Here is a 20038-nt window from a genome sequence, read left to right as displayed (position 1 = left end):
CTGGCCTTACATTTATCTTTGCAGTATGTATTTGACTACCAGCAAGGCGATGTTTTTGGCTGTGTGGCTGACATTGGCTGGATCACGGGACATAGCTATGTTGTGTATGGACCACTCTGCAACGGAGCCACCTCTGTCCTGTTTGAAAGCACTCCAGTGTACCCTGACCCAGGTGAGGAAGCGGTGGGTAAAGGTTTGGCTAGACATGGCAGTGTGACAAAGGAGATTTAGAAACCTGTCCGGTGTGACCTGCCTGCTCAGGGGAGGTAAGCTCCATTTCTTTGGAACACGTGTCTATGACATTCAGGAACATCTGTGCATCCAGGGTGAAAAAAAAAAAGTTGCCATTGGTTTTGCTCTGTACTCACAGTAGTCACAGCTTTAGCATTGGCTGTTAACCTTCCTGCTGAACATTTGCAGTGGTATGTCAGTGCTAGACAGTTAAAAAGCCTGTTTGTGATCTTGCAGGTCGTTACTGGGAAGTGGTACAAAGGTTGAAAATTAATCAGTTTTACGGAGCACCTACGGCTATACGCTTGCTGCTGAATTATGGAGAAGAGTGGGTGAAGAAATATGACAGATCTTCCTTGAGGACCTTGGGATCAGGTAAGGGGCATGAAATCTTCTTCTGAAAAAGACGGGGGGTTCTAGCTGGTGAAATGAAGGTACCAGAGGAGCTTGGCTGACCAGATGGGATGTGGTTAAAAATAGATGATAAAGCAGGCTCCCTGTCAGGCTTTTCAGATATTTTCTCAGCAGAAGGAGAAACAAACTGAAGTTAAGGCCATGGAACCTTAGTGTGATTGCCTGTTTCCTAGCTTATTTTGCAAGATCGCATTCTTTTCTAAAAAGATTTATCTAATGGTAAATGCCATCACTTTGAATTTTACTGGCTTAGGAAGCCCAAGCAGCATTTTCCTGCATTATTTAGGATTCTAGAGGTTCTTATATATACCTGCATTGGTTAGTTACTTTCAGTGGTATTTATTGCTTGCCGTTTGGTCTTTCGGGAAAAAGTCAGTCCTCAGCTACTTGAGTGCATTGCAGTCCTTTGCACATCCCAGCATTCTGCCCAAAGATCATGCATTCAGCGTGTTGTGCACCAAAAGGGAGCATGAACTGCCTGCAACCCCCCGAGTCTCAGGCTGCTTCCTTTCTTATTTTTGTCTAGTGGGAGAGCCCATCAACCACGAAGCTTGGCAGTGGTTCTACCACGTGGTGGGAGAAGGGCGCTGCACCCTCGTGGACACATGGTGGCAGACAGGTAAAAGGCATCCTTCGGGGAGCGTGGAGGGTCCTGACCGTTGGCAGGTTGCTGGTGGGTAGAGAAGAATTAATGCATTTCAATTTGATCCGACGAGTCTGTCAAAAAACCCTCCTGGCATTTTGATCAGCTTTTGAAAGTCGCTGGGGAGTTTCAGCACATAATAGCAATGTAACAGCATATAAAAGCAATAGCAATGTTGGTGTTTTTTTTCTTGTCCCCTCTAAATGTTCTTTGATATTTTGAATGCTGGAAAATCTCAATTGGTTCTAGAAACAGGAGGCAGAGATTGAATTTCTGGGCAAAGCTGGGAGTAGGCAGCTTGAATTGGAAACCTCATTTTCAATTATTTATCCACCTGTACTGACCTTGATATGGTCTTATCATAAAAAGGCATTTATAGCACCATATAGCCACAATCTGTACTTAGGTGTGCTTTATTTCCCTTCCTGGGAACGGTCAGAGGAGGATGGAAAACTAAGCTGTGTAGTCAAAGGGACCCGGTGCAACTGCTCTGGTGGATTGGAAAGGAGTGAGTGGAGGCTTGCTGGCTGGCTGTGCATCAGGTGGGTAGGAGACAGTGGCTGTCACCCAGCAGGGCTGCCTGGGAGCAGCTTCTCCCAGAAAGTAGTATGCTGTAGTTGCTTTGGCTCTGGACCTTTGATGCCTCAAAAAGGAGTGCGCTTCTGTTTTGGCAACATGCTTGGCCCAGCTGTGTGCATCAGTTAAGGCTTGTTTTGTGTTTACAACCTGCTGGACAGAGTGACTGGCTGTCATAGATCCCTGTCCAGATGGAGCAGAGCTGTTCCCTGCCTCCTGCCCTCCCTGGCCAGCAGCAGAGAGAGGCCACAGCGCTGCACTCCAGCTGGGGCTGTGCTGCCTGGTGGGGCCCTGCGCTTGAAGGAGTCCTGCAGCTCCTTCCCGGCCACCTCAGCACCTGGTCCTCTCTTCCAGGCACCAACATTCAAGAGTTGCTAAAGGCATCTTGCAATATGTCCTTCTCAAGTTGTGAACCACACAGTTTGCCATGGAGCCGTGGACTTAAAGGACACAGCACAGCTGCTGGCATTCTGCCTCTGCTGAAAAAAAGATGTCCCTACTCTTAAATTTCTAGCTGCCATTGGGCAGAATGTTCATTCCCTTTCCAGTCAAGCTGCTCCTGATTTCATCCTTATTCCTGCTAGCAGGCTCTGTCTTCAGGATCCCTGTGGCCCATCTCAATGTGATGAATTAGCTTCTGGCACACAACCAAGTTCCATTTAATCCAGACCAGACCAGACTTGCAGGCTCTTTTTATTTTCAGATTTGAAATAAAACAACCTCAGAATTCAGAGCAGCAATGTTAACTACTATCTACTTCAATTACTGATCTCTTAAACCATCTGGGTTCTCAGAAGCTGAGCAGAAGGAAAGCTGACTGGCTAGGTGCTATATGCTTTCCTCCTCACTGCTCTGAAATAAAACATTGTGGAGAAGCAGTTGATTACTGTACAGTGATGGAGTTGAGAAGAATCTTTTTTTGCCCTAACATTTTTTTGGTTTAGTTTGTCTTCAGTTAACTGGTGCATGCAGTGTGCATACAGTGTCTCCTATTTCCTCCGAAGTACAGGGTTAGGTCTTATATTAAACTGTATTTCTCCTGGGTTTTTGGAGCAACAACTGTCAGGTGAGAGGTTAAAGAACATTTGCTGGACAGTCTGTAAGTGCAGAGTGCTTGATCTTACCTTGAACCAGGCATAGTTTTGCAGGTAAACAGTTACCAGCTCCTGGAAGCATAAAATAATGATACCTATTCATGAAATTGATTTTATTAGAAAGTAGAATCAATCTTTCTCCACAGTTGATGCTTCCAATAAAGAGGAAGACAAATTATTCTTGGAAACATTATATACGCCATTTGAATGTAAAGGGAGCGTGGAAGGAGATCATAGAAACAGTTTGATGGATGCTGGTTGTGGTCCTGCAGTATCACCTCTCGTAGACAATTTCAATATAGCTTGTTAATTGTACTGTTGTATGCAGTGTCCTCTACGGTGTGTTGCTCTCCGAAGCAGCAATGTGTTGCCAGCTAATAAAGCCTGGTAGGTGTAAAGATCAGCAAATGGTGATTTAAGAATCCACTTGAAGGTCTTTGGATGAGCAAATGAGTGAGATAGCAATTACGAGAAGCAATTTAAGTAGTGTGGTATGTGCAGATGAGAGAGATAGAAAATTCCTGTGGCTCTTACTGTTAAAATATTAGGTACTGCTGTGCTGTGATTGACAGTAATAGAATCAAAGCTGTGTTTGAGTTTCAGGTGTAGTTCTTTGTAGTGCAGAAGAGACACGAGGTATTTTTACTTTTGTCGGTTTTATAAAAAGAGTACAGCTGTTGTATGCAGCTGTGAACAAAAGCTGGTTTTGAAAGACATCTCTGAACGGGCCCTGGAAGCTTTTGTTGTTGGCATCATCTTACAGCGATTTAGACTGGGCTGGTGCTTCTTAGGTGGATTCCCCCCAAAGTAGTCAATCCAATCTATCTGTGGTGGTGAAGACAACGATGGCAGAGAGTACATGCTGCACCCTGCTGCCAGAGGTCATCTACCCACGGCAGAGGGGAGCTTGTTTCGATGCATCACCCTCCTTGCTCAGACTCTGCTGTCCTTGCTTGAAGTCTGGGTGGATTTGCACTACGGTGACAGCATGGGCACAGGTAACGTGGAAGCACAGCTTTTAGACTGACCTTTAGAGGTCAGTCTGCCAGCCCGACCTCTAAAGAGACAGACTTCATAAAGGCAGGGTAGAGCCTAGAAGTCTTGCTAGCTGTCATCTGTCAGTGGCAAAAATTTTTCCTGGTACTTTTAAACCAGTTTAAAATAGGTCTTTACCATGCACATAATTTTTAAAGCACCCTTGCCACCATGCAGCTCCCTCTGGAATGTGACTTTACTGCCTTATGTGCAGCTGGTTGCAGGATGTCTAGGATGTGGCAAAACCCATGTTGAAACGTAGCTTGCAGTGCTGTGTTCAGAATGAGTACTGGTTTAGGAAGAGCAACCATCAGTTTAATCAGGTTCCCTGCTCTGATGCAGATTTTGTCTATGCAAACAGAGAACAGCAGGTATCTGGGGTGCTTTTTTCTTTTTATGAAAAAATTCAAGATGACCCTTTCAAAATAAACAGAAACATGTGAAGTAGATGCATGCCCATCAATGAAATGTGAAATAATTTTATGTGTAAGCCACATATGAAACTATTTTCTGCAGGTCTGAAGCTTAGCGTTCCTCAGAGGCCCTTCCTCATAGCTACGTCAGGGCAGCTGGATGCAAATTCAGGGTCAAATTCAGCCTTTCCAACCCCTGGTTTCAGTTTTCACAACCTCAGCAAAGCCGGTAGAGAAATGCACTCTCAAAGTGGCAGAACGTACCTTTATTTATAGAGCTGTATTTTTAAAAACCTAATGCTCCTTTGTTTTTGTTTCTCTCTTGTGTTTCTGCATTAGTTTTAGAATAGAAAAGATCTGATTAAGGTTGGAATCTGATTTAATGTTCATCCCAGCAGGAATGAAAAAGGATGATTAAAAGGTTCAATTTTGAATAGAAGATAAGCTCAACCTGCCTGTAAGGGGTGGGTTAATCTCATACTCTGCAATAATAGTAATTCAGACTCTTGAAGTGCTTTTCATGCTTTTACCTTAGACAGCTGTAAAAACAGCACCGGGAGATAAATCCCCTGATGTGCTTATAAAAAGTAACTGTAAAATCACTTCTAGGGTAGGAAATGGGGCTGGTGAGTACTGCCCCTGCCACCAGGCAGCCCTGTTAGCGTGAGAAGGACCTGCAAGGGTGTAAGCGTGCATTATAGCTGCCTGTATTTGTTGCTGGTTGGTAGCTGGAGGAATGGGTTGATTTGTGAGCCGACTTAGGGCCAGCTGTAGGAAACAGAGCATGTGGGCTGAATCAATGGGGTCTTCACTGTGTCTGATTGATTTGCCACGGACAGGACTGTGGGAAGGCTCTTGAACGCACACGTCGTGGCTGCTGCTGCAGGGTCTGCAGGCTGTCTGGTGCAAAGCCAGCTGCTGTAGCCCCTGTACTGCTCTCCTCTGAGCCTTTGAAGAGCTAAGCTGGACATCAGCGATCCTGATGCTCTGGGGCATGGGGAGCTGCTCTTCCCCTGAGGCGGCTGCTTGGCCACACTCTGGTTTGTCACCGATGTACACAGGGGGCAGCAATTTTTGCAGCCAGCAGTGAATGATGCATCATGCAATTATGGAGTAGGAGTAGCTCTTGATCCGAGCTCACCAAGGGAGGGACCTGCCTGCAGCTCTCTGCTCTACCTGCTGCAATGTCCCCTGTAGATAGAACAGGCCTTGGTGGTGTCATCCTGGCTTGCCAGACGTTTTTCTATGTTTAAGCCTTTCTTGTAGTCACAAAGAGCTCTTGGTTTGTCAGGTCTGTGCTGCTTTCAGAAAGTTCTGCTACTTGGTCTTGCATAGTTCCTTCCCAGTGGCTTTTTATTGCAAGGTGGCTTCGCTATTCTCTTCTTTAACTAAGAAGAGCTGGCATCTGCTTTCATCCAGCTTTGGATGGACCCCAAATATTTTGTTTTTCATTTTTCTTCCAGAAACTGGTGGCATCTGCATTGCCCCACGGCCTTCAGAGGAGAAAGCTGAGATCATTCCGGCTATGGCTATGAGACCTTTCTTTGGGATTGTGCCCGTGCTGATGGATGAGAATGTGAGTTGAGGCTGTGCTGGGTGCCCGAAAGAGAAGCTGCTGTGTGTTTCTGCCTTAATCACCTTTCTGATGGCAGAGTAACAGGATCTGGAAAGATGTTTGTTCCTCTGTTAAAATGGTAGAATAGATGAGCAATTTATATATTGAGCATATCTCAAATGTCCATACAGATTGCCAGCTGGGCATTGCAAGCTGTCTGCAAATCTCTAGAGGAGTGTTTGCATTTTCAGCACCACTTTTATGGTCTTACACTGCTTCTGATTAAGAGCTGCTGCCTCCATTTATGAAAGCAGTCAGAAGTCACACAGCTCCTGGAAACCAGGGAGCTGAACAGTTGGAGCAGTGCGTGCAACATCCAGTGACGTGGCAAGACTGGAGCAGCCAACAGGACTGTGGAGTTTTCCAAGGAAAATGAAAGGCATGAGGCCCTGCAACTGTGCGTGTCTGTGAGAAAACTGGTGCTGGTCTGTGCTGAGCGATTCCCATCTGTGCCCCAGTGCCCTGTTAAACAGTAAAGCATGTAATCTCCTCCATATACAGATTGTTAAGGGAACGTGGCAGTTAACAACAGTGAAAGTGGAAGGCAGGGGTCCAGGCATTTCCCTGTTAGCCTCATCCCAGGCATCCTCTGGCTGCTCGGCACATCTTTGCTGTCATCTTTGCTTGGCATTGCCCTCCGGAGAATCACAGGACTCACTTTTCTTTTAGTCTTACAACTGTCTTATCTGCTGTGCCGCTGGCCTCAAGGGGTGAGGAAGGCATGATACAGACAATAGCTCCATGAGCGGATTCATTTTCTCCACCTGTGGTCCTCCACTGGCAGTCTGCAGTGAGCAACAGGGTGACTCTTGCCAGATCAATGACACAGAAGCACTTACTATTCCTATTTTGTTCACCTGATCATCCTTCCTGTGCTTGAACCTGCAGGGAAAGGTTATAGAGGGCAATGATGTGTCCGGTGCACTCTGCATTGCCCAGCCATGGCCTGGCATGGCAAGAACAATCTATGGAGATCACCAGCGATTTGTTGATGCCTATTTCAAAGCCTACCCAGGTAAGGAAAGTGCCAAGAGCACTTGCACTGCAGTATAAGCACACCGAATATTTTCAGCAGCACTTTGTGATATTTCTGTATCAGCCAGATCTTGGTTCCTTGGGGTTGTGCGTCACGTGTTGCAAGTGTGCACTAATGGTCTTAGAAAGTGTTGACCTTTCTAGCGGTCAAAAGGGAATGTATTTTAAAGTCCAAATACCTTTTCTTTGGGGCCATTTGTGTCTCACTTGGAAATAGACATATTGGATGGGAAAGTACCTCCTACATCACTGAATCTCACTGCTGCTGTCACAGGCTGTGTTACATCCTTCCTTTTTTAAAACATGGTCAAGTTGTATCTGGCAAGTAATTAGAAGTGGCAGGGAAACATTTTTTTGTATGAGATTGGACACTCAGGGGAGCAACTAAAAGGGATTTGAAAGCTACAAGGTAGGCAAGAATTAGATAATCCTGCAAGTTGTACAAAAAGGGTTGGAAAATAAGAATGGGAAACTGGTAGAAGAAATTGAATGAGCCCATAGTCCCTTATTACTCTCTACATGTTTGCATCTGAAATCTTGTATTTAGTTGATAGTTGTTTAATTGATTTGGAAGGGCAGGAGGCATGACTGAAAGTCCATGAATTGGCCAATAGTGGGTCCTGGCGAGAACCACCTTCAGATTTTGCAGCACTAGCTGCTTGCTGCTGCTCAGAAGTGCCACAGGAACAATTCAGATGCAGACATGGCTTTGATGAAGAGCCAACACAATCACCAGATGTGTCCTCAGTGACACTGGAGTTTCCTGGAACCACCGGGTCTTTTTCAGTTTCCATCAAAAGTTTTAGACTCTCCAAACACCATGCTTATCATGGTTTGGTTGGTTTTTTTCCAGCTAATCTGATAGCAGTGTTTCTGCCACGCTCATATGCTGGAGAGGGACTGTTATCTGGGATCTAAGTCTTTGTTAGCCAGGAGGGAAAATGGCTTTTCATCAGTTCCAGTGTAAGTGATTAAAAAAATTGGCAGTGTTCCCATGTACAAAATGTAACAGAACGGCTCCCTTTCAGCTGAACAGTTTTAATTTTCCATGAGCGCTGAGGTGTAGCTAGCAGCAGACCTGAGATTGACCAATAGCCTACAGCATGATGGCAGATGGCATTTGAAGTGGTTTTATCTTAGAGCTGTATGCCCCAAGCCTGAGCACACAGTTGCTGTGCAGCTGTAGGCGAGTAAAGCCTAGGGAGATCAGAGAGCCCCCCTTGGTTTTGTAAATCCAGCAAAGCATCACTGTGTTGTGTTGCTGGACTTGGTTGTACTACAGGGAACATCAGCCGCTGTTTGCTGCTGATTGCCTACAGTGATTTTGCCCATCTTGGCAGAGATCTGACCTCCACTGTCTTGGTGCTGCTCAGGTGGTTACTAGGAGCCAGCACAGCCCAGGCAGAGCAGACAAAGGTTGGGGATGGCAGAGGGAAGTGGGAAACGGTGTGTGGCAGGTCATGCAGCTGTAAGCTTGGGAGTCCCTGTGAGCTGCCTGACCCACCCTACCCTACTCGCCATCCTAGAGCACGGTGTGTTCAGCATCAGAGCCCAAAGCAATAGGCTGGCACACTTCCTGCTGCTGACCACCCACGTGTCTTTGCTGTAGGTTACTACTTCACAGGGGATGGTGCTTACAGGACCAAGAAAGGCTATTACCAGATAACAGGGCGCATGGATGATGTCATTAACATCAGCGGACACAGGCTCGGGACGGCAGAGATAGAAGATGCAATGGTAAGTTCTGAGCAGGTAGAGATCCCTTCACAGGGCATATCTGTGAGACAGGGTGGTCCCTTGAAAGAAGCTTTATGAATTTAAACAAGTGCAGGGTCTGTTGCCTTCAAACCCCTGTCCCTGCATACACACAGCAGCTTGATGCATAATGAATAGCAAATGAGCAAAAGGAAACAGCACCCTTATTAATGAGACGACAAATGGGCAAGTGAGAGAGCAGTCACGCCGTGGGCAGTCCCTGCAGTTGAACTGTCAGAGCTGTGTTTCCTTTCAGTGACATTATACTGTTGCAGTTGTAATTTTGGATGCTGGTGGAGTCTCCATAAGGGATTGTCTCTCCTGTTTGTTCCTTCCCTTCTGCTAACACCTAACCTGTCCTTCGCAAATCTGTGGTTCTTGTTCGTCTGAACTAGCTGAGTATGCCTGAGAATTCAGCAGTGTTAAATATGAAGCAGCCTTGATTCATGTCAGCTGCAAAGTTAGCCTGTCATTTTGAGAGAGAATAATATTAGCTCAGGGAATTGAAAAGAAGAAGTCCTCAGAGCATTTATCTTCAAAGCATGGCGTGAATATTTATTTCTATATTATGTGCCTTGCCTGCAAATGGCACTTAAATGTAACATTTGATAAACCTGAGCTGTGTTCACATGGCACACAGGATCCTACTGTCTCCTCTGTGAGTAAATTTTTTGTCTGTGTGATCATAGATACAGGATCTAGTTCCTCTCCCACTCTGTACATGTGTATATGCAAATATATTTATGTTTATATGCTTAGATTGCTCTGCAATGTTTTCTTTCATATTTTAATCTAATCTAAGATAGCATAATCCAGTTTTTAGTGTGGGATTCAGATATGTGATTTCTTCCAGTCTGTACACAAATTGTCTTCTTACTGCAGAAGAATGTTAAATTAAACTCTGAAGTGTGACAGAATAAATCACTGTTGTGTAGCATAATAATAAAAATATGCATTCGGCAAAACAACCCTTCCCCCCTTCTGGGAAGATGAAGAGGCCTGATTCTTTCTGCATTCTGGTGTGCTTTAGGCACTTATAAACACCAGTCAAATGTGGACTGTGATGTTGGCAGCTTCACTTTTGCTCTGATGGCAACAGTTCCCTGTGGCACAGAACAATGCAGGACTGGTTTTGCTTGTGATTTGGCCATGGCCAGTCACCACTTGGGACCGTAGCCATTCACACATAAGAGCACGGATAAAGAAAGAGAAAGCAGGTTTCGAGCTGGTGCAAATTCAGCTTGCTGTGCAGTGGGCTTAGCGGTGTATGTAAGAGTACTTATTTCTGTGTTTAAAAGCAGAGCCAATCCAGTGAGTAAATGCTACTCTCAGAGACGTGGCCATGGCCGTTGCTGCCAGCTGACCTTGCAGTAGGAAGGTGGCATCCAGCTTTCCTGCTGTGCTTTCAGCAGGATCTGCCAAGGGGAGGGTGAGATATGGCAAGGTGTTTTGTTCCTAGAGCAACTGGCGCAAACTCTGCAGGGCTTGAAGTTGTTACGCTCTGTGTGTTTTTGTCTCACTTTTTGTGAAGGCTGATCACCCTGAGGTCCCTGAGACAGCTGTGATTGGGTATCCACACAAGATCAAAGGAGAAGGTATGTGAAAAGCAGTGTCCTGACATGACACCTACATACACTTCCTTAATTTCTAACCTGGGCTCTGTGTTAGGAGGTGCCTAGGGAATGGGAAGGCAGTTATCCTTAGGTTGACTGGCGTTGCAGCCCCAAGAGGAAAAGACAGCCATGAAAATAACTGCATGTTCCTAAGCTGGGTGCAGGTATTACTCCCCTAAACTGTTTTCACACATAGTGTTTACATATGTAGTAGAGCTTCCTTAAAAAGGATTGTGCTCAGAGATGTCCTTTGAACAGAATGGGAATAGCTGATTTGCGTTGGCCAGCTTTCGATCCCAGTGGCAGTTTGGTTATTTATGTTGAGTTGTCATTGTCACTGAGATCAGTCTGGTCCATAGAAGCCAAGACAAGGCTGGGCCATCGTTTGAGGGCTGGAGTCTGACTCCCTTTTGTAAACAGGATCTATGGTTTTCTTGGCAGTCCCTAGATTGCGCATAGGAATGATTTGAAACCTTCCTTGGCATTCAAGTGAGCATCCCTGGTCTTGCCAGCCAGGATCTAATATGAGGTATGTGGCTTCTGCTCATTTGTCTTCCAGGTGCCTTTGCTTTCATAGTGCTAAAGGAGCAGACAGCTCATATAGACCGTGTCAAAGAAGAGCTCAAAACCATTGTGGCTTCCAAGATAGCAAAATATGCTGTGCCTGACCACATTCTGGTAAGTGGGACACTGTAACCAGGACTAGGAGCAGGAATGGTCACATTGAGCAAGCCTCATCTTCCTGCCTGCAGTACTGCTGTTGTCCCTCTCTAGCAGGACAAAGAAGCAGAAAACCAGAACTAGCTGGAGGGATCCCTAGGTAGGGGTGGGCAGGTGCAGTGGTCTGCATGTGCTCCTTTGCCATGCCTAAGGATCAGCAGTGACCCAGAGGGTGGCTGGGATATTACAGCTGCTCCAGCCTGCAGAGCAGCTTCTTGGTGGGGGCTGTTACAGAGCATGTTTTACAGCTACCCTGAGGCTGCTCCATTTGGGCCAAGTTCTGAACCGTCCTTTAAATGGGATGCACAGAGAGCACCATGCTTGGCAAGAGCTCTGGCAAAGGGGAACCCCAGGCCTGCCCTGTGCCTCAAGAAGCACTTGATGTCCCTGTTCACCATGCAGCAGCATTACTGCTCCACGTAGCTCTTGCCCTCAGCTGACCCCCTGCTGAAGCAATGTAGCACTGCTCTGGGTGGCCCTGTGCAATGGATCAGATAAAACCCCACCAAACTGTAGAGAAACGCCACAACCTTCAGTGTCACTGAAGGGCAGTGACACTTTTCTACTGCCCAGCTATTTTGCATTGATAATTAGCACCAACTCCAGATCCCAAAGCACTGGCTGTTTCTATTGTGTAACTCAGACAGCTTGTTGAGCCTGACCCTGGGAGCACTGATGAACTCCAGGCTCTGTTTCAAGCCTGCTCACCTTTCAGCAGCTCCCTTTGTGTGTTTGGGGAGAGTGCCCAAAGCTCCTCCTTAGCTGCCCCCCAAGGCCCATCTGCATCCATTCCACGCTCTGCTTGGAGGCAGTGACCAGACCGCTTCTTTGAGGGGCCCTGCTTTAGCCACATGCTGGGAAGGTGGACACCAAGACACAGGTTACAGAATACAACAGGAGCAGGCAAGGGTGGCTCATTCAACTTGGAGCAGCCCAAGACGTCCTTAGTGGATTGGAGCAGCTCCCAGAACTTGCAGGTTTGCAAGGAAACATCTTGTTTCCCTGTGTTTGGGGGTAGTCCTGCAGAGAAGTCCTACAACTCTTTCCTTGTATGTTAGTTAATGCTTTGGAGTTTTGTAGCCTACTGGCCTGATCATGTTAGCAAAATGTGAGACCTGCTAGCATCTCTATTCAGTGCCTGAAAACTCTTTACCAGGCTAAAATTTATGCTAAAGCCTTTGAATCTGCTGCTAAGTCTTTTGCAGGAAGCATAGCCAAGACATTTAACATTCTTCTGGTTATGAAGGAGGGCGTGTAGGCTGACAGATACAATCGGGCAGAGAGAAACATCAGGACCCAGGAGTTATCCCTTGAGTAGGAGACCCTGTAGCTGGCGTGGAGTATTGTGTGCTTTATATTCCTGCCCTGTAAAGGGGAATATGAATGTCTGTTCTGGTAAAGGGTTGAGATCTGTGTCATCATCAGTGCCTGAGTTTTCAAGTGTAACTAGCTTTCTAGTTCAATAGTTAACAGCTTATTCAGGACCTGATTATCCAGAGCTGTGCATACTGGAGATACACAGCAATGAGTAAATGGGGAACAAAGTCCACTTAAATAAGAATAAAATTTATAGCACAAGGAATTGATGCTAGTGGCACTCCTCTCCTTGGACATAAACCAATGTGCTCAATGGTCTAGTATTTGCCAGGAGCCTCAAAGGAGCTGTGGCCATGAGATAGCGTGCCAGGCTTAGGACAGTTCAACCAAATTGCCTTGTGGTTTGCAGCAGGACCCAGGTTCTAATATGGGTGTGTCTTTCCCTTCTCTACAGGTGGTGAAACGTCTTCCTAAAACCCGATCAGGGAAGATCATGAGAAGGCTGCTGAGGAAAGTAGTCACTGAACAATCAGGCAACATGGGAGATGTCACCACACTTGATGATCCAAGTGTTGTCAAGGAGATATTAGATGCTTACCAGACATACAGGAAGAGTTCCTCATAGCAGGCAGCTCTGGAATCTCTCTCCTCTGGAAATGTGAAAGGTCTCAAAAAACCAGGCAAACAACATAGTTCTCTCGGTGTTTTTTTAAAAACTCTGTTCCCTTCTAGGGGAACAACATTTTCCATTCCACAATGTATTTTGAGATGCACAGAGCTAGGAGCAATCTGCAGTTCTGCAGTGTCAGTGAGCTCCCTTTCATTGCTTTTAGGGCTGATACAGAGCAGCCATTGGTGGTTTCCATTAGCTATGATGAAATTTAATACTAACTGAAGCAAGATGCAGACATTAATGTTTCTCATTTTAATGTTACTGTACAGGGAAATGTTTTTATACAATGCTTTTGCTGTTTTAAAAGAAGCCCTGGAATATACTTCAATTTTTTCTTCAGCTTGGATATCCAAGTGCAAGTAGCTGTATTTCACTGCAACTGTGGTGCCTTTTTGGCAATGCTGGGTATTCTAGTAGATGTTTCACATGTGGTGTTAGGGAAATTAGAATGACATTGCTAGTCTGATAATTCTTTCTTGTGTTTACCCAGTCATTACCCTTCGGCTTTCCTCATAAGGATTTGTTCCTACCACTGTATGTCCTGGGACTTGCCGGAGATGGTGAGCCTGTGTCCCTTCATGGCCCACCTAGGCAACCCAGCACTAGCACTTCCAGCCGCAAAACAAAGCCTACCGCTGGGCTCCCTACATGACCTGAATGCATTGCCAGTTGCATAGGAGGGATCTGGTCCCATGTGGTTTTATTCTGCCTTGAGAAACTGAGATTACCAACTGGGTTTTTAAAGTAGCTGTCCTCTTCCTCATTGGTGATGACAACTGATCAGTGTTGTCCATTGTGGTTCACTTCTGCATATTAGGATTGGTGGTCTACAACTGGTAGATCTTTGTTGCCAGTTGGCGATTTGTGTTAGGTGCCTTTGTTTCTTGAAGTCACTATGAAAAGGGATGATGTTTGCTTGCTGTCTGTCAGAGGAGCATTGGGAAACAAAATCCTGAAGTGCTCAAGAGAGGTTTGAAGCTGAGAGAGATGTGCTGGAGTGTTCATTGTGACTTGCCAAGCTGTGCGATTTCTGGCCAAGGAATAGTTATTTTAGCCCACTCCCAAATGGCCTGTAATCTTGTTTGCTCCAACAAAGACAGGCACCCAGTTTGGAGGTAGGTTGGTTCTCCTGTCAGAAGTTATGACTTAATGCTTATCATCCACATCAGCCCCTTCCACATGCTGCCGTGCTGATCTTCCAAAGAGTTAAATGCCGGGTGGGTACCTGCAAATTGCACAATCCACAAAGAAGAAGGAAGTGCCTCTTAGATGCCTTCTGGAAAGCGATGGTAGCATTCCAGACCAGCAACCTCAGAATAGCAGGGAACAATAGCCTTTGGCTTTCATATGCTTTCAAAATTGCAACTAATATATTCAGTGTTTTATTTCTGGACTTGTTTTATCATGAACGCATTTTGATTGAAGCACTCCTTATATTTGGGCCATTCAGAAGAATTTGCTAGTAGGTCTCCTGTCCTCTACTATGCCACTGAAGGTCATGGAGAAGCCTGTAGGTGACAAATGCCTTTGAGACTTCTGCCACTGCTAAATTTGGTTTAAGCTGGCTGAGTGGTTCAGGGTGGTTGGAGGGGCCACAGAGCATGCCAGGAAGGCACAGCAGAGGACTCCTCCCCTCTCCCTGGGTGCAAAAGCTCAATGTATATGCCAGTGTAGTGTGCACAATGCTGATCCTGGGAGTGTGTGCCACAAGAGCTCTGGGAGAGCTTCTCCATCTTAACCTGCCTAAGCCAAGTGACTGCTAACCACCATTCCAGCGATGTGGCTGGGGTCACTCCATCAAACCTTGCAGTCCTGCCTCTGTCTTTCTCAGATGACAGTCTGCTTAGTTTCGTGGAGCTGTGTGTTTTGGCCTGCCAAACCCCTGAGTAATTGGCAGAATTGCCAATTTTTGCTGTAGTTTTACAGAGGTTACTTATTGCTGAATTTAACTGGAGCAGCACTGCCTTTTCCAGTGGGACTGTGTACGAGAAAGACAATCTGTGCACCTAACTGGAGGCAGGAAAGGCAGGAAGGAAATGGCTAGGTGATCCTGTAGGGCTGGGAGAGGAGTGGTGAGGTTTTTGGGCAGCAGAGATTTTGGTACCAAATGGGGAAGCGGGCTGCTTGCAGTACAATGTGTTCTCAAAGACAGGAGTGTTGTCTTAGATCCCAGAGTTCCTCTGAGTACACTAGCTGCATTTGCTGTTTGGTTTTTTTTTTTTTTAATTTATTTTAAATGTCTGTAGGGACTGGGTAATACAATAGGGAATATCATGCTTCATTAGAATTCCCATCCTTCTGACTGCAATTCATTTTTGCTTAAGGTAAGTAGACACCCTGTGGACTTTGTGGGAAGTCGAAGATCAGAAGGTCTGATAGAGTTGACAGGATGTTAATATTTTGGGAGACAGCCACTACATATATCCTCTATTGCCATTGCAAAAGAAAAAAAAAAACCCACTTCCTGAAGTGATTTTCAAGTGGGAAGCAGCCAGGAGTTAACGCTTTTGACAGAAAAAGTAGACTCCCTTTTTTAAACCAGTTGTCTCCACACAGTCTGAAATACAGCATGGAAGAAGAAAAATGACTTTTGAACAAGATTACACACTTTCTTTTTAGTCAGGAAAGCATTTCCTATATTAGGCATATAGAATTTCCTTGTCCTGTTGACCTGAAATTTCCATGCTGAGGTGTGACCCAGTGGTCACAGACACATGGTCTAATTCATCTGAACTGTCTCACGAAGACTAGCTATGTGAGGAGCAATGTGCTTTGGTGCATTGAGACGTTCATCATGCAATTCCTCAGCCCAGGGAAAATGGGAGATAGGTGCGCTCCCTCACCTGCATCCCTGTTGTCTCAATTTGCATGGGCTTAGGGACCATGGCTGCCAGGGAGGTTACAGACTGACCACAATAATTTCACAATAAATTCACAGCCATGCCAGCTATGGTGTGGACAGACTGTAGTTACAAACAAGCCTCATACTGTGAACTTCTGAAGCCTTACAAACACCTTTGCTAAAATCACGTCACCAGCATGTGCAAGATTAGAGTGCCATATGCCTGCCATCCAGTACCACGATGGCCGCTCTGTTTCTTCCTTGCGCATTTCCACAGCTGAGCTGTGGTCCTTGGGATGTCCATCTGCTCAGAGGCCCCCTCGGGGTATTCAAAGGGAGCACGTGGTGCTGTTGTGCTGCCCACATGGTGTTCTGCAGTGGACACAGCTCCTGCTGGGCAGCCTCAGCCCCCACCTCTCCTGGTAAAACTGCACTTCTGCAAGTATACCAGCATCAGCTCTTGGAGCTAACACCATGTGCTCAGTTCATCTAATAGCACCCTGAGGCTGGTAGAAACAGAGCGAGGCAGGGCTTGGAACTGGTACTTCTTACAAAAAGAAGAATACTGTGCTTCACTGTGTAGGCTACTTGTAGAAAGCTTTGCCAAACAGATGAAATTTTCCAGCCAGACAAGTCCCCCTTTCTTCTTTTTCCCCATGATCTCTGCTAACTGCAGCGGTTGCATCTTCAGTGCAAGCCTGTGTGGAGCTTTGCATTTTCGCTACTCCCTGGACATCATGACCGTCAGCACTGGTGGGTGGCGACAGTGCTTTCTGCTTCACATGCAGCAGTCTCACACCCCCACCAGGCTTGTGGTTCAGGGAGGGGTTCAGCCTGCAGAACTGGCACTGATGTCCTCAGTTCTTGAAATGCTAGGAAGGAGGTAGCTTGCGAAAGACCCCAGGCCTGCAGTCTTAAGAGCTGATCTTCGCTAATCGGTGAAGGAGGTAATGGTATATGGAATACTTTACAGTGGGATCGTGGGACAAACTTGGGGGTAATTGCTCTGTTTAGAAAAGCAGAACTGTTGAATTCTTCTAAACCTTTGTGTGTCCATGAGTAATGTGTGGGTTATTTGCCAGATTGCCTTTGTAGCTTCATTAAAAGAGATCCAGAGTCAATTTTAGCTGTTGCAGCTTGTTGCAAAGGGCAAATGTGCTTGCTTTTTTTCCCACTCGGTTTTGCCGGTGAGAGCCGGTTGTGGTGCCTTTTACTCCACTGGAGACACAGACCATGATTTTCTTAATTTTAGAAAGGGAAAGTCTATCTTTCTAGAGATGAGGTGTGTGTTGTACAGTCTAATGTTAAGCCTTTCATTTCATTTTGTTTTCTTGTAATCATGCTTTAAACACATTTATTGTCCTTGACCAAAACCAATTTTTTCAATGATCTCTGTATTCATATTTTCATTAAAGGAAATATCTTTCTCTGTGTGATGGGTTGGCTTTGCATCTTAGGTGTCTGGCCCTCCATCCCCTAAAGTGTCTGGGACTTTTTCAGTTCTTTGGACTTGCTTCTGCCTGTTCTGATTATTTTAGTCTGCCAGCACAGGCCAAAGAAAGGCAAAGGAGTTAGAGATCAGGATGAGTCATCTTGTGGTCCAAATTGCTGTTTTGCTTTGCTGCTTTTCTCTAAACAGTAGCTCACAGGAAATGAGTTACTGCCAGAAAACTGCCACTGCAAAACAACTCAAAAAGTTGAAGAACTAGCATTTGCATGTCAGTAAGCTGTATTTCTCGTGTAAATCCTGAGGTCCCACTGCTCTACACTCATTTTCCTGTGTGATGCTAACAGAGAACAACTAGTGGGAACAATTAATTACCATTAGTTAATATGGACAGTTCAGCTACTAATCTCCACAGCGTGCACAAGTAGAAAAGGAGTGAAAACAGGATGTGTGTGGGGAACATGAGAGACAGCATTGTGTAGAAAGTGAGTGTGTAGCTGTCCCAGAGCCGAGCAGATGAGAAGCAACTTGTTTCCAGGTGCCACGGATCATTTTTAAGTGCCAGGAACACATCCTCTGCAGGGTGCCTTGTCCATTAAGAAGTGAGGAAGATTGTGTTTCACCCTCTACGTACCACATGGATAACACTATAGTTGTAATGCAGGGACGGACAGTGAACATCCTCATTAGCCACTTCTCCTGTTACCTCCAGCAGCTGCTTCTGGAAAGCTTCCAACACCACTCTTAGCTCTTGCAACCCTCTGGCAAGTGTCTCCAACAAGTCACGGAAATGGCTAGATAGAAAGGCAGGTGCCCATCTCCTCACTTTGTGTTTCGCTACTGCAGCTGCCCTGATTCATTTACTGAGAATTTATTGGTAAAATGGAGGCTGTTTTCCAGCCTAACACAATTACATTCAGGGGCTGTCTCTGTGGACAGTTAAAGCCACAGAAACTGATTTCAGCAACAAGTTTCAGTTTTTAAACTAAGCAGGAACAGATGATTCTTTTTCAGCTTGAAAATTCTGGACAGGGAATTGTCTTCTGGCTGAGTGTAGAGGCGCAACATGTTTTTCATGGCAGCGAGCCTAACCCTGCTTTGTCCTGGATAGAAGGCTTTGGGGACGTAACCACCTTTTGGGGTGGAAATGGTCACGTCTGTGCAAAATTACCAGCCTACAAACATTGGTAATGAATGATCTGCCACAGCAGCTTTTTCACTCTTGCTTCTATTCCTCTGTAGCTGGTGTGTATCTGCCTGGACTCCCTGTGTCTGCAGTGACAAAGCTTACTTTGACTTTTCAGTCTGTTGAGGCTGGGAGAGCGGAAACCCAGCGCTTTGTAGTGCTCAACCTGCACCAGGCATGCAGAAGACTCAATTAAATTTCTTATACTTATTGGACCTTGGGGATGCCACTTTACTCCTCTGTGCCTCAGTCCTCTGCACCCCCAGAAACAACAGTAGCCTTACGGCAAAGTTAGGAGGAGAAGTTGTGGAATACTACTCATAAGGTCCTGGAGTGAGATAGTTGTTCAGAAAAGCGGGTGCCTTTAGGGAACAGTGCTGCTAAGCTCTCTTGCAGCTGCTGGCCCTGCTGCCTGAACTCAACCCGAACAGAGAGAAAAGCCTCGCTGCCCCCCCCCTTTCCTGGCCACAGCCCCTCTCTGTGGAAAACCCACACGTTTTGTTACTAGGAGTGATGCCAAAGAGCCTTTCCCATTCCTTGGCAGCGCACAGCTGGGGAGGTCCCCTGTTCCAGCCCTTGTCTGTTGAGCTGCACTTGCTAAACGCTGGTTTTTGCAGTGTTAACAAAGCCGTGGGTCCGATCTTGGCACTGGCACCCAGGGTCCTTCCTGTAACGCCGCTGCTCCTGAGCAAGGCAAAGCAGCTAGAAAAATCTCAGCACATTGTGTTACCCAAAAGACCAAGAGAGGAGCAAAGGTGTTGTTCTGGGAGCCTGCGGGCTGACAAAGATGGGGGGGTGCGGGTGTCAGCCCTCACCTCTGGGTTAAGTCATCCCGTGGGCGCACAAGTTGTTGAGGGGGACAGGCAGACATAAAGAGGGGCCCGGCAGCTCTGCCAGCTCACACCCCCGACACCGGCTCCGGGAGCCAGCGAGGGATTTGCCTTCCGCGTCCCAGAGCCCCGCGGCGGCCCTCTGCCTTCCCGTCCCACCGGAGACCATTTCCCCTTCTCTCCGGGGAAAATCACCGCCGCCCTCTCTCTCTCGCCCTCCCTCCCTCCCTCCCTCGCGGTTTCCTAGCGCCATCTTGCGGGCCCTGGGGCTCGGGCTCGCCGCGCCCGGGGGAAGGACGGCTGCAGCACCGGCCCTGCCCACGGGAGCCCCAGGCCGCCCAGGACGCAGCGGTGGAGCTGGCTGGATCGCTGAGATCCCCGTGGCGGCAGGGCAGCTCTTAGGACATACTGCCCGCCGGCGGGCACGGACCTAGCGGCGGCCGAGGGACCGGGGCGCCCTTTACCTCACGCCCGCCGCGGCGCCGGGGCGGCTCCCGCCTGAGGGGAGAGCGGGGGCGTGGCCTGGGACGTGTGGGGGCGGGGCCGCGGGGGCGGCTCCTTGGGGGTGTGTGGCGAGGGCGGGGCCGGGAGCGCTGGTG

General features: G+C 46.9%; 1 protein-coding gene across 1 annotated transcript in view; it reads left to right on the top strand.

Annotated features, from left to right (window-relative positions):
• ACSS1 (acyl-CoA synthetase short chain family member 1) overlaps positions 1-17409 on the top strand; it is a 39051-nt gene extending 21642 nt beyond the window's left edge. Inside the window, exons 6-14 of the mRNA XM_076334821.1 lie at positions 25-172; positions 469-606; positions 1172-1264; positions 5870-5982; positions 6910-7036; positions 8666-8793; positions 10343-10406; positions 10984-11102; positions 12916-17409. Coding sequence (XP_076190936.1) covers positions 25-172; positions 469-606; positions 1172-1264; positions 5870-5982; positions 6910-7036; positions 8666-8793; positions 10343-10406; positions 10984-11102; positions 12916-13086 — 1101 coding nt within the window. The 3' untranslated portion in view covers positions 13087-17409. The remainder of the gene's footprint in view (positions 1-24; positions 173-468; positions 607-1171; positions 1265-5869; positions 5983-6909; positions 7037-8665; positions 8794-10342; positions 10407-10983; positions 11103-12915) is intronic.
• Positions 17410-20038: the final 2629 nt, after the last annotated feature.

This window comes from Aptenodytes patagonicus, chromosome 3, assembly GCF_965638725.1.
Source record: "Aptenodytes patagonicus chromosome 3, bAptPat1.pri.cur, whole genome shotgun sequence".
In the NCBI taxonomy this organism is placed as follows: Eukaryota; Metazoa; Chordata; class Aves; order Sphenisciformes; family Spheniscidae; genus Aptenodytes; species Aptenodytes patagonicus.
Note: the sequence above shows the minus strand (reverse complement) of the source record. Positions and strands in the feature narration are given on the sequence as shown.